The sequence below is a fragment of the Phocoena phocoena genome, chromosome 9 (assembly GCF_963924675.1).
Source record: "Phocoena phocoena chromosome 9, mPhoPho1.1, whole genome shotgun sequence".
NCBI lineage: Eukaryota > Metazoa > Chordata > Mammalia > Artiodactyla > Phocoenidae > Phocoena > Phocoena phocoena.
In genome coordinates, this window is record NC_089227.1 from 14899165 (window position 1) to 14913305 (window position 14141).

General features: G+C 44.5%; 1 protein-coding gene across 1 annotated transcript in view; it reads right to left on the reverse strand.

The window, feature by feature from the left end:
* Nucleotides 1–12624, reverse strand: part of EPDR1 (ependymin related 1) — a 33184-nt gene extending 20560 nt beyond the window's left edge. The window contains 3 exon segments of the mRNA XM_065884306.1: nucleotides 11995–12448; nucleotides 12451–12573; nucleotides 12576–12624. Of these exon segments, the coding sequence (XP_065740378.1) occupies nucleotides 11995–12448; nucleotides 12451–12573; nucleotides 12576–12624 (626 nt within the window).
* Between the last annotated feature and the right edge of the window lie 1517 nt (nucleotides 12625–14141).

Below are 14141 nucleotides of genomic sequence, written 5' to 3' on the forward strand. Positions count from 1 at the left end.
GGTCCTGAGGGTGGACCTCAGGGATTAGTGCCCTTATAAAAGAGTCCCCAGAGAGCTAGCTGGCCCCTTCCACCATGTGAAGATACAATGAGAAGTCTGAAACCCAGAAAACGGTCCTCACTCACTGGCAGAGCTCACACTCTGGACCTTTCCCAGTAGACCTAACTTTAAGCCACAATAAGAGCAGCCTTCTGTGAAGGGGCAGGGGTCATCCAAGGCACTGCAGCCTTTTTGTCCAGGAGCAGCTGCTTCTTCTGATTGGGGGCCATCTATCCCAAGAGTTTCTCCTTTCTTTGGAAGGTCTGAGGGCAACGTAGTCACCCTGCTAGGGTCTGATTCTTTAGATGGCCTCTCGGTTCAAGATGCACTGCTTCTGAAGAAAACCACTGGTGCTGGGGAAACTTCCAATGCCCATATTGGGGGAAATTCTCCAAACCTGAGATTGAGGAGCAGGAGAAACACTGAAGGCAGTGTTTGATGAGAGAAGAGCTGAGAGTAGCTCATGCATGAAAGGAACCTGGGTGATCCATTGGTCATGGCATGCCCTCCTACCTGTAGTGGAGTGTATGCTCCACTATAACCCTGCTTTAAAACTTTTCAAAATATGGGTAGGCACTGTAATTTAACTCTCAAAAATTGTCCTTAACAAAGAAGATATAAGATGTAAAATATAAGGGAATGATAAACCATAAAACCATCACACGTATCCATTAGCTTATTGTTAAAATGTAATTCTGAGATAGAAAATACAAATATAGAATATTGGGAAGGAAAGGATATTGATAGATAAGGTGAAGTTTTTTAAGTTAAGAGAATATTATGAATGGACTTGAGGACACGGGGAGTGGGAAGGGTGAGTTGTTACGAAGTGAGAGAGTGGCATGGACATATATACACTACCAAACGTAAAATAGATAGCTAGTGGGAAGCAGCCGCATAGCACAGGGAGATCAGCTCGGTGCTTTGTGACCACCTAGAGGGGTGGGATAGGGAGGGTGGGAGGGAGACGCAAGAGGGAGGAGATATGGGGATATGTGTATATGTATAGCTGATTCACTTTGTTATAAAGCAGAAACTAACACACCATTGTAAAGCAATTATACTCCAATAAAGACATTTAAAAAAAGAGAGAAATATTATGTACAAATGTGTTATGATGATAAATAGAATCTTGATGAAATAAAAGATTTTCTAGGAAAATATAAACAACCAAAACTAAGACTTAAGCAGAAAGGTAAGCAAGTCAATAATCAGAAAAAAAAATCCTTACAATAGCCTAGTGGCATTTTAGATGTTCGATCTTAAAAAGAGATCAAAGTGTTACTTCTTCAAAAGGAGTTGGGTCCACATGGTTTCATGACTCAGTTTTTTCTAACCTCAAGACTGTAGAGCATAGAGAAATACAGAAAGCTTGCCAATTCTTTTACAAAGCTATGAAAAACCCTGACATTAAAATATAGAAAACACAAAAATATAAACTATAGATCAAGCTAAATTATGGCTATAGATTAAAAACAAATATTAAATATTAGCAAATCAAATCAAGCAGACTGTTGAAAGAATAATGCATAATAATAAATTGGAATTTATTTCAGGAATGCAAATATGGTTTAATGTCAGGCAATCTATTAGTACAAGTCACTAGGTTGGGGAAGTTTAAGATTCATTCTGATTAGAATAAATTCTTTATAATATAGGTCAGAAAAATATTTACTGAACATGATAGTGTATCTTTGTGAAACCAGCAGCCAGTAGGAGACTTAAGTGTGACAAATTAGAGGCATTCACTTTAGAGTGAGACTCATGACAAGGGGGTTTGACATCACTGCAGGTATGTCATTTTGCCCTTCAGTTTCTTGTTTATCATATTTGAAATCACTAAAAATAATTAGGCTCCTTATAGGTGTGAGTGTGGGAAACATGAACATTCATATTCTGCCAGTTGAAATATCAGCTGGAACAACCTTCCTGAAGAGCAAAGTTGTCAAAAATTTATAAATGTGCAATCCCTTTTCAATCATTTTCTTATCGAAGAATCTATCCAAAATATTTTTAAAGTGGTACAGATATAACTGCACACAAATACAAGGTCATACATGTAGTTGTTTATACTAGTGAAAAATAGAGGGGAAAGAAACATAACTGGGGACTTCCCTGGTGGCACAGTGGTTAAGATTCCACACCCCCAATGCAGAGGGCCCGGGTTTGATCCCTGATCAGGGAATTAGATCCCGCATGCATGCCACAACTAAGAGTTTTCATGCCACAACTAAGGAGCTGGTGAGCCACAACTAGGGAGCCCACCTGCCACAACTAAGGAGCCTGCCTGCCACAACTAAGACCCGGTGCAACCAAATAAATAAAGAGAAAAAGAAACATAACTGTCCCCTATAAGGGACTGTTCACAGAAACTCTGTTCTATCCATTAGCCAGAATACCATGCAGTCATTAAAAATGATTCTGTTAAAGATTACCTAGTGGCATGAGAAATATGTACAATGTTTTGTTAAATTTAAAAAATCACAAAGCATGTTTCCACTTTAATTTTAGAATTGTATATACAGAAATAGAAATTAAAAATCCAGAAGCACATATATAAGGGTTGTTAATCCTGGACAACAGGACTCTCTTTACTCTATTTTGGTCTTCTCTGTTATCTAGATTTTCCACCATGAACATGTATAATGCTAGAAATCCAAAAGTCATAAAAATGGTACTTATTCATTCAACACACATTTACTGAGACTTACTATGTGCCAAGCACTCCTAGGTGCTGGGCTTTTGGTAGTAAACCAGACAGATCAAGTTCTCCTCTCACTCCAGGGAAGAGAGACACAAGACAATGTCACTCAGTGATAGTGCCCTAAGGGAAACAAAATGAGATGTGATGGAGAGTGGCTGGTGGGGAGGGCTTTGTTGGACAGTCACAGAAGGCCCCTCTGAGAAGGTGATGGGCTAAGACCTGAATGAAGAGAAGCCAGGAGTTCAAAGATGATACAAGCAGACTAGTCAGTATGGATGAGCTTGCACGATATTATTAAAGGAAAAACAGCCTATTATAAAACAGTATGGGCTACAGTATGTAGACTTTGCATCTAAAAATCTCTTAGGATATTTAGAAGATGTTACTAGTAGTCATTATCACTTTGGCAGTTATGGATAATTTTTACTTTTTTCTCTTTGCATATTTGTATTTTAGATACCCATTTACAATGACTATGTATCATTGTTACTCATTCCCTCTTCAGAAAAATTTAGTCAGGCCTGTTCTGTGGTGCTGGAAATACAGCAACAACCAGAGAAAAATCCTGGACCTTATGGAGCTTTACTTTGGATATGAGGGAACAGACTTTAAAGTTTTTAATTAAATTAAATAGTATTTTAATAAAATATTAATAAAAATATTAAATAGGTAAATATCTTGAACATAAAAGGCAGTGAGGTGGGATGTATGAAAATGTGGAGAGAAGGGACAGTCTAATTTGGGGGTGGGCCATACAGCTTTTTAGGGAAAAGGCTTTCTAGGCAGAGGAATCAACAACACAAGTGCCAAAGGAGTGAGAATGCTGAGGCCATGGGCTGGAGTGAGTGAGCTGGCAATGAGGTGATGATGGATGGACGATGGGGTGAAGAGGTCAAAGGCAAGGTGTGGAGGGGGTCGGGAAGCAGATCCCACAGGGTGGTCAAGTCCATGCAAAAACATTTACTCTGAGACACAGAAAGGCACAGGAGGGTTTTTGAGCAGACATGAGACATGATGCAACAATTTTTAGCAGAATCACTCGGGCTGCTATGTTGAGAACAGACCAAAGGGAGCAAGGGCAGAAGTAGGGACCCGTTAGGAGGCTATTGCAAGAATGATGAAGGTTTGGACCAGGATGACAGCAAAGGTGTGGTCAGATTCTGGTCTACAAGTCTGGGTCTATATCAAAATTAGAGTCAACAGAGTCTGCTTCTGGATTACTTGTGGCAAGTGGGAGAAAAAGAAATCAAGGATGACTCTAAGGGTTGATCCTGAGCAACTGGAGTTGTTATTAGCTGAGGTAAAGAAAACTGCAAGGGGAATAACTTTTCTTTGTTTGTTTGCAGGGGAGGCATTAATTTTGGACATGCTGAGTTTGAGACAGCTATTAGAGATCCAAAAGAAGAACTCAACCAAGCAGCTGGATATATGAACGCAGAGTTCAGGAGAGAGCTCTAGGCTGGACATGCACATGTGCGAGTCCTTCAGGTAAGGATGGCAGTTGACTCCATGATCGAGATGAGATCACCAAAAAAGGGGTAGAGACAGAAAAGCAAAGGGATGGGAAGCCTGCGCCCTGGAACATTCCACCATTAATGATCCAAGAGAAGAGGAGAAAGAGCAATGGAGGCTGAGAAGGTAAGAAAATGAGGTGGAAGGAGAGGAACTAGAAAAGCATAGTGTCCTGAAAGCTACATGAAGAAAGTACTTCTAGATGGAGGAAATGACCAACAGTAGGATGAGACCAGATAAAAGATCACTTGATTAGTAATGTGGAGTGTACTGCCCTTGACCAGAACCGCTTCAGTAGAGCTGTGATGATCAATGTTTGATTGGAGGGGGGTCCCAGAGAGCATGGGAGGACAAAAATTGGAGTTAGCATGAGATTTGCTTTAAATAGAAGGGGAGAATGGGGTTTCAGTTAGTAAGATCAAGAGAAGATTTTTTTTTTTCTTGAAAGCTGGGTAAAATAAAATAAATTATAAAGGGGGAAAATAGAAGATTTTTACTGGAATTGGGGAAATATAAGCCTATCACATTTATTCCAGGAAAAACAAACCACTAATTGGTGGAATATTTTCAGATCTTTGGGCACTTTTCCCCTGACCACCATCTTTGAGGTCAGAATCAGGAAGAAACAATTCAAGGTTAATGGAGAGAAATAAAGATGTTTTCAAAGCAGTATGGTGACCACCTCTGGCTTCTTTTTATAAGTTAGTCTCCTATCCCACCAGTCCCTTTACTCTCCTGGGCTTATCTTCCTTGGAACTTCTTTTTCCTCACTGCCCACTTTTTCCACATCCCAGCATCAACCCTCTGAAATCCAGGGTCACTAGACCCACAGAATTAAGACTCTTAAAGAAAACTTTATGCGCTTCCAATAAAATCTCTTTCTTGAAGAAAAACTCAGTATTGCAAATCAGCATGGTTTATTTTTCGAGGATCAGAATGCCACAAGCAGTCAGACTTCCTGAGCCAATAAAATAAGATACTGGCTCCAGTTATCAGAGACCAAGAGGAGGGAGTAAGCGCAAAGGAGTAATTTTTCTGAAATTCTGAAAGTCAGGATTTCTTCAAATGAGAGCCCAATCCATGCAAAGCAGGGCTCAGGATCAAACAAATTTGGAACATTTCATACTAATTCATCTCCCTGAGGATTTACGATGATGTAGCCCCGAGAAATCCAAAAGAAAAACATATTAAAAAATGTAACCTGACCTTCCCTTCCCCTTATTAAACAGTTTAGTCTAAAGCCATTAGACAGGGCCAAGCAAGGTAGGTGTCTGCATGGCCTGGCCTGGGGTGCAGAGCCCAAGAGGAAGGCATCCATGTAGGGAGGGGGGTACCATGGCAATGCCTGACTGGTTATGCATACTGCAGTTGAATAAAGGCATCCAGTTTTCTCACGCCCTAAAAAGGGAGGCACGAAAAATGAACAGGAGCACACTAGAATGATCCATGTGGTGGTGGATCAGAATTAGAGATATCGGTATAAATATCTGTATGTATTAGAATCGGAAGCTTAGAAATAAATGTAGATATAAATGTTTGTATATATGTGTTAGTGACTCTGTGTGTGTATGTGCATATGTATGTATGTATTCAAACCTACATCATCCTGCTTTGTCCAGTGAAGGGGCCTGGAAGCAGTGCCATCCAAGAGCCATGAGCACAACTAGACCAGGACCGAGGCTTCCAAATATTATTCTCCAGTAAAAGTAACCAGAGCTTCTTGAGAAATGGCTTATTCCAAGACTCTGGCAGGGAAAGTACAGATGATCTTGGAATATCTTGCCAGAAAGCAAGGAAGTGCTCAAAGAATAAGGGAGACCTGTCAAAAGAACATAGAAGCCAACTTGAAGAGGTTCCCACTGGCCCAATCTGGGACAATCTGACCATCAAATAAACAATGAGAGCAAATGCAATTCAATGAGAATCCTAACGTCCATGCTGATATAAACAAATGAATAACTTGAAACTTCAACGAAGAATGGGATATGTACATGGTCCTAAAATCTCTCCCTATAAAACACTTATGAATTACAAAGTATAAAAGTGTCACTTCACACTGAAGAAACCATGCAGACATCAGTAATCAAGTTATCAAAGTAAACATCCAGATGTGACAGTCCTACCGTTCCTACCGTAAGTGAATAACTTGAATCTAATTATGAGGAAACATCAGACAAACCCAAATCAAGGAACATTCTACCAAATAACTGGCCTGTATTGAAGTGCAAGAAAGAATGAGGAACTGTTCCAGACAGAAAGAGACTAAAAAGACACAACATTTAAATGCAATGCTTGAATATAAACTGGGTCCTTCTGCTATAAGAACATAAAAAGCACAAGTGGAGAAATTTGAATGAGACCTGAATTTCAGATGGTAGAAATGAATGCATGTTAATTTCCTGATTTGTATGGTTGTGTTGCAGTTATGCAGGTCAATGGCCCTGTTTGTAAGAAATATACACTGAAGTATTGGGGGTCGTGGGGGTATCAAGTTGGCAACTCACTCGCAAATGATTCAGGGGGAAAAATGGCTATGGACCAGAATTGCAACTTTTCTGTAAGTGGGAGATAGTTTCAAAATAAAATTGTATATTTGGAGGAAAAAAAACCTAATCCTGATTCTCAAACACATATGATTGTCTTAGTCGCCTGGTGTGATAACACCCCTTGGAATTAATCTTCCACAGCAGATCCTTGGAGGGGCACTTCTGTAAGCAGTCCTATTCAACCCCTTAGTATACAGGGAGGCTCCATGGAGAGGACAGCCTTCTGAGTTTGGAGCCAAAGCTTTTAAAGGCAGCCTTGCTCTTCTCTACCCATGAACACAAGCTTAGGTGAGAAGAAGGAAGAAAAAGAACTCTGAATTGTCTACACAAGGGGACAAGTTGAGAAAACATTTAGAATTTATGTCAAGTTCATTGCATCTTGGTGGAAACAGGAATCAGCCTAATATAATAAAAGTACAAGGAGTGCTCTCATGGTATCATTTAATCTTATCTGTACCTAGCTTTTAAGGAAGAAGTCCTAAATATTATTTAGTATAAACATTGTAGGGCTTCCCTGGTGGCGCAGTGGTTGAGAGTCCGCCTGCCGATGCAGGGGACACGGGTTCGTGCCCCGGTCCGGGAGGATCCCACGTGCCGCGGAGCGGCTAGGCCCGTGAGCCATGGCCGCTAAGCCTGCGCGTCCGGAGCCTGTGCTCTGCAACGGGAGAGGCCACGACAGTGAGAGGCCCGTGTACCGCAAAAAAAAAAAAACATTGTCGATATCATTAAAATCAAATTAAAAGATGAGAAACATTGACGTTCTGAGAAGCAAAGGACCTTGTGGAGGTGAAGCCAGGATTAGAAGCCATGTTTGGCATCCCACGACTGTCTAAATGGATGTCCATGCTCTCTCCACTACACTAGGTGGTTTTCTCTAAGAATAGAGAAATTATATTCTGTTCTCCAAAAAACAGAATGGTCTGGAAAAATTGAGACAGAGATGAACTAATCAGTATTTGAATAAGAACCCACTTGTCACTCTATTTAAGACATATTTTTTTAGTCTTTTACCAAAAAAAAAAAAAAATCCCCAAACATGTAGGATTGGTAGTTGAACAGTCTTCTGAGACATATTCCTAATTTACCAATGCATGTCCTCTTAATGCTTCTCTGCACGCTCTGCTTCATTAATTCCAACTCCCAATCCACCATCTTGTAAATGGGAGCAGTAGGTTACTGGTAACCTAACAAAATTCATTCAGCAGCTACATTGCTTCTCCCATAAAGTTCACTATGTTACTGAAATACAAAGTAATCTTGCTTTTCCTTCAGTCTTCCAAATGTAATACTTGTGAGTTTATAGGAAAGACAGTTGGAACCAGAAAATGAAATACTATCAATTACTAATATTTCCCATTCTCTGCTAAGGCTTGTCTTATCTGAAGCTTGTAAGGTTATTTAATCTTTTCCATCATCTCAGGGAGAAGAAAGCCTGGAAAATCCTAGTCATTCCACAGTAACTATCAGTGGGACTTTCCATAACTAACTGGATGCAAAATAAAAATCTTAAGAAGTTGATCCAATTCTAAAACTACTTCTCAACTTATAAATAAATATGAAGAGACAACCCATCCATATTTTCTTCAAATAACATCTGGTTTCTTGGCCAGACTGCTAATACCTGAAAAAGTTTCTGAGTTTGTTCCAACAAATCTACATTTAAAGAGCTTAAAAACGCATTTATGCACTAAACATTCTTTTCTACATCTGACTTAGGGCCAGAGATGGGACTGTGAGACAGAACTTTGCCAAGAAATTGGAAAGATGGGGAATAAAATGGCCTTCTAAAAGCTAAACTGTGAAATCAACACTTGATGGATCAGGGCAAAGAAATGAGAAATCACCACATGGACAGAGGGAACTATATTCAGTGTCCTGTAATAAACCATAACAGGAAAGAATATGAAAAAGAGCATGGATATATGTATGTATAACAGAATCACTTTGCTGTACACAAGGAACTAACACAACACTGTAAATCAACTATACTTGAGTTAAAGAAAGAAAGAAACAAATCACCACATGGGGACAAAAAGGCTTCTAGGCCAGCAAGATTTGGCTGTGACCCCACTAAAGATATAATACACATATCTGAAGACTATATTAATTGATCATGGAGTTATAGAAGAAGGATTGCTAAGACAACCGGAGCAGTACCCTCCAAGGCCCCGTGCAGAGCGGAGGGAGTCTGGACCAGCAGCATTGGGGTAGCATAGAATCAGCGACAAGGCACCACTCTGGTGAAAAGGATGCATCACTTTATCTTAGCCTGATTACGCTGGGCTGGCCTGTCTTATGCGTGATGGAAAGCTCAACATTGAGCACACGGCCTAGCCTAGAGCAGGCAGTCATTAGACTCCATGAATTTGCTCCAACTCTTTGCTCACAACTTCCTGATTAGAATTTGGCTCTCCACATAGGTCTGCCTACAGGGAGAGAATGAGCTAGTGAGATTTGAGAATGCTGGCCCCCATGCCAGCTGCAGCACTCGCTGAAATATCCAGTGTAACATCTGAGCTTGTTTGCTCCTAGTCTGCTCCCAAAGGAAGGGCCCTTGAGCGTGCTGCCAGATCAACTGTCTGAGCCCACAGGGCTGGCAGGGAGTCTCTGGGCCACGGTACATTCACCAGGATGGCGCTGATGGCGGTGGCCATGGGGATAGCTGCGGCCGCACGCTGAGCGCCTTTTCTACTCTGTGTCAGACCACTGCACTATGTGCTATTCATACTTGAACTCATTTCACCCCCAGAACAAAGCAATACATTAGGCATTAGTAGTATTCCCATCTAGTAACTTACCCAAAGACCCGCACTAGGAATCTGAACTCAGAGGCAGATTTATCTGACTCTAGAGCCTAATCCCTTACGTTGTGAAAATACTACCTTGGGGCGTGGGAGCGGGGGCAGCCATGAACCCTCTGTGTCAGCAGTGTGCTTTGGGCCATCTCAGCCCACCTTCAACATGACTACTCATTAATACGCCACTATCATAAAAGGCTTCACAACAACGAACACAAAGAGTAGCGTTTGACCCTTTATCACAAGTGCAGAAAGCCAAACCCCATCTCAGCGAACAGCATCCCCATCTACTCATGCCGTCAGTACTGTAAGCTTCAGAAGCCAGAAATGACTGTCCCCTCCCCCTCACCGCCCCGCAGCATAGCGTCTAATCGTTTGCACCTCCTTCAATAAGCCTCTTCAATATCCTCAAGACTTCCCTAATGCGTCCACTTCTCACCATCACCATTGCCACTCCCCGTCTTTCACCTGGCTCTCTCTACAGACATCTCCTAGGTCATGTTTCGGCTTCTTCTCTTGTTTTTCTTTATTCTCGACCATACAACCAGTTTTCTTTATAAAATCCAATCACGGCATTCCACTGCTTAAATATCCTTCCCTGGGTCCCCAACCTCCTGCCATACTCCATGCTTCAGTCTTAATAGTGATTGGCCTGCAGTTCTTGGAATATTCTCAGCCCTGCCTGTGGCAGGATGTCCTGGAATACACCCACATCCCCCTGGACCAGTCTCCCCTCCATGCCTCGTTCCCTCTAATGGTCAGCTCGTCTGGGGGTTTTGGGACTCACTCCTGTCCCACCTCCTCCAGGAAGCCTGGGTTAGGTGCCTGTCTGAGGTGCTCTCGTGCCCGGCTCATCCTTCACCCCACTGTATGGGAATTCTTACTGACGTGACTCTACCCCCAGACCGTGACCTCCCTGAAGCCCAGGACTCACTCTGAATACAAAATGCCTGACATGAAAAAATGCACGTTGGAAGAATGAATGAACGGACAAGAGCCTGTTACATCATAGATGTCAGAATCCACTCAGTTTCCTCAAGTCCCAGCTCTTGGTCTTGAGAAAGCAGTCTAATGTCCCTCAACCCCAGATTCTCTGTCTGTAAACTGGAGATCATAAAACCTGCATTGTCAAGTTGTTGTGAGATTTAAACTAAATCATATGGTATGTGGAACGTCTTCAGCACCATGCCTGGTACATAACAAGTACCCAAATGTTGGTTGTTGCTATTATTATTACAAAGACCTTCGACACCTGACAGAAAACATTCATGTTCTTGAAAGAGAACAGATACCCCCAGTCCACCACGATGACTCGGCTGCCCCAGGCCTCCTCAGCGTTCATGGTTTACGGTCATCATGCACTGTTTTGCATTCTCGAATATACTCCTTTGAAGGGTTCTGGCACTTCCATACTGTCTTCAAGATGCCTAATACTTGGACAAATGCTTTTAGGTAAAATGATATCAAATTTGCCCCACATCTTACTGCCCACTGGAGCCTTAAACTATGGACATTCACATAGCACCTCCTAATGATGTGAATGCCATACGAAGAGGCCAGCATAACCCTGGGAAGAACACACACAGAGAAACAGGAACGGGGCCAACTGACAGGTGGTGATCCCAAAATAGAAATCAGGTCTTAAAGAGGTCAGAAGCAAGCTGAGGTCTCAGAAAGAGAGTGTCCTTTGTCACATGAGATTCAGAAAGGTGAATGATCAGACCAGTGGTTAAAAAACATTGTAGCATCACCCCTCTGTGGACTATTGTGCAGCCATTAAAAATAGGTAGGGGCCAACTAATGAAATGGTAAATAAGAACACATAAGAGATCGTGTTATATAAAAAAGATAGACATAGGATTTTTGATTACAGAATGTAAAACTTGCTTAAAAGAAAATTTAAGGGAGTAGACCGAAATTTTAATGGTTATGACACAGTGATGAGTTTATTTTTTTTTAACTGATTCTACACACCTTTTGCAGTGTTGTCACATTCCTTTAAAATGTGAAAAAAAAAAATCTGCCTGTCGTCCTCGCAGATGGCTCCAGGAAGAGCTGAGATAGTGCAGAAGACACGCCCTAGGCTGAAGAGGGCACCAGGAGCCAGGAGGCTGACTCAGCAGCCTTCGAGCGTGGGCGAACCTGGGCCTGGAGCGCCCGGCAGGTCATTACTTCACCGGCCACCGCCCCGCGGGGTCTCACTGAGTGCCCGCTAGCAGGCCGCTCCCGGTGGGCCCAGCCGCCACCCAGCCCCCGACTGTGTTGTCCCCAAGCGATCCTCTCGGCGAAGTTTGTCTTGGAGAGGAGGGAAGCGTCGCGAGCGGCTGGAAACCCCGCGACCTCGCCCTCCCCGGGCCTCGCGACCCCACGCCCCGCGCCCTGGCGCCCCGCCTACCTCTTGCAGGGGATCAGCGCCTTCCTCTCGTCCAGCACCCGCACGCGTTGGTTGAGCCCGTCGTAGGAGAGCAGGGCGCGGCTGTAGCGCCCGGTGCTCTGCCGGTACAGCACCTGACGCCCCTCCCACTGCTGCGGCGCCTGGCACGGGCGCTGAGCCCCCGGGGAGTCCCCGGCCCCGGTCCCCGGGGCCGCCGCCGCCGCCCCCAGGCCGCAGAGGCCGCCCAGCACCCAGACCCAGAGGCCGCCCAGCAGCCAGGCGCCCAGGGCCCTGCGGGCCACGCGGAGGAGAGCGCGTCCCGGCATCGCCGTCCGCCGCGCCCGCCGCCCCCCGAGGCCCAGCCCGAGCCCGAGGGGGCGCTGAGCAGCCCTAGAGAAGCGCGGCGCGGAGCTCTCTCGGACTGTGCCCGAGTGCGGTCCGGGCCAAGTTGCTGCCGGTCCCGGCGGCGGCCTCTACGGCTCTGGGGATCAGGCCTGGTATCCGGGCCCTGGGCCCTGGGGAAGCTCCGGTGAATCGTGCGGGAGCTATTTGTGCCCGGGCCGCTGCCCGCTGCAGCTTCTGTTTTCACTTGCTCTCTGCTGCCAACAGGAAATGCAGTGGCAGCGGTGCCACTAGCATCCTGAAGGGCATCCGTGTTTTAAAGGGGGGCGGGGGGGGGGGGGAGCGATGAGAAGGGAAATGTTTCTCTGCTAACTTGAGTATTCAACGGGTAACCAACTCTGGGGGACGAGCTCGAGGTCAAGGTCGGGAAAGCAGGGCTTCAGCACTTGCTTTGCCGCAGGTACCCTGTCCCTTTATCAAAATTGCCACCTGCTAACTCCAAATTAAAAATGGAAAAAAGGGTTCCTTCCTGAAGAAATGACACCAGTCATTTATCATGGCCGTTTGGCAGCCCCCCACTCCCCGTATAGAGCCTGGTGGACTAGAAAATAGGCCCTTGCTCTTGGGCTGAGGACTCAAGGACATACCTGGAGGCCACATTTGCGGTGAGACTGCTCCCCTCACTCATCACTTGACAATACCACAAGCCTAGAGGTTTGTGTGTCTGGGAGTTTAGGATCATCAAGAAGAAAGTTAATCGGGTTTATGTTGGTGTAATGTTAGGATCTAGAGTATGGAATCAAGAAGAAAGAAAACAACTGTTTAAAAACCAAAAGCAAAGCCTTGCTTTCCAAGTTTATAGAGTCTTTTCACTAGATCTGCCTTTCAGGGATGAAGAAGCATGAGGCAGGTGAAAGTGGGAGAGAGCGTTCCTGTATGAGAGTCGGCGCGGCGACGAGAGAAAATGAGTGTGATATTTGGGTTCAAGTATGAAGCAGAAGATAGTCCGGAGCCAGATCACTCAAGGCCTTGAAAACCATTTTAAGGATTAGTTATTAATACCGGGGTTGTTGGAGCCATCCATAAATGTAAAGCTAGGGAGAGCATCATCAGGGATATGCCTTAGGAAGCTCCCCCAGGTCAGTGTGGAGGATGGCAGGGCAAGGCAGAGGGCCGGGAGAAGGAGGAAGATACTGTTGCAATCCAGACGAGAGCTGCAGTCTGAGCTAAGGCCATGGTTGTAGAAATGCAGAGGGTGGAAGAGTTGGGAACAAGAGAGAAGGATTTAGACTCGGAGGAAGAGGTTTCTGGTTTGGACCACTGGGAGTTCAGCCTGGAGTGAGAGAAGATAAATTCAGTTTAGGGTTGGCTGATTTTGAGATGACTGTGGGATATACAGGTGGAAGTTCCCAGGGGACAGTTGGATAAACAATTCCAGAGACCAGCAGGCCTAGAGGTCTGGATTTGGAAGCCACTGACATCTAGGTGGTCCCCGAAGCCAGAGAGGAGAGTAGCACAGTGGTTTTCCACCCAGGGCAATTTTGTCCCCCAGGGGGCAGTTGGCAATATCTAGAGACCTTATTGATTATCACAGTGGGGTAGGGGGTAAGCTGCCCCTGGCATCTAGTAGGAGGAGACCAGAGATACCAATGTGCAGGACAGCCCCCAGTACCACCACCACTCAGCCAGTAAAGAATTATCCAGCCCCACTGTCAACAGTGCCGAGGTTGAGCCAACCTGGAGCAGCAGGGAGTGTAGAGAGTGAGAAGAAGGCTGAGGATGGAGCCCTAGAGAACTCCAGACATTGAAAGGATGGGCAGAGAAAC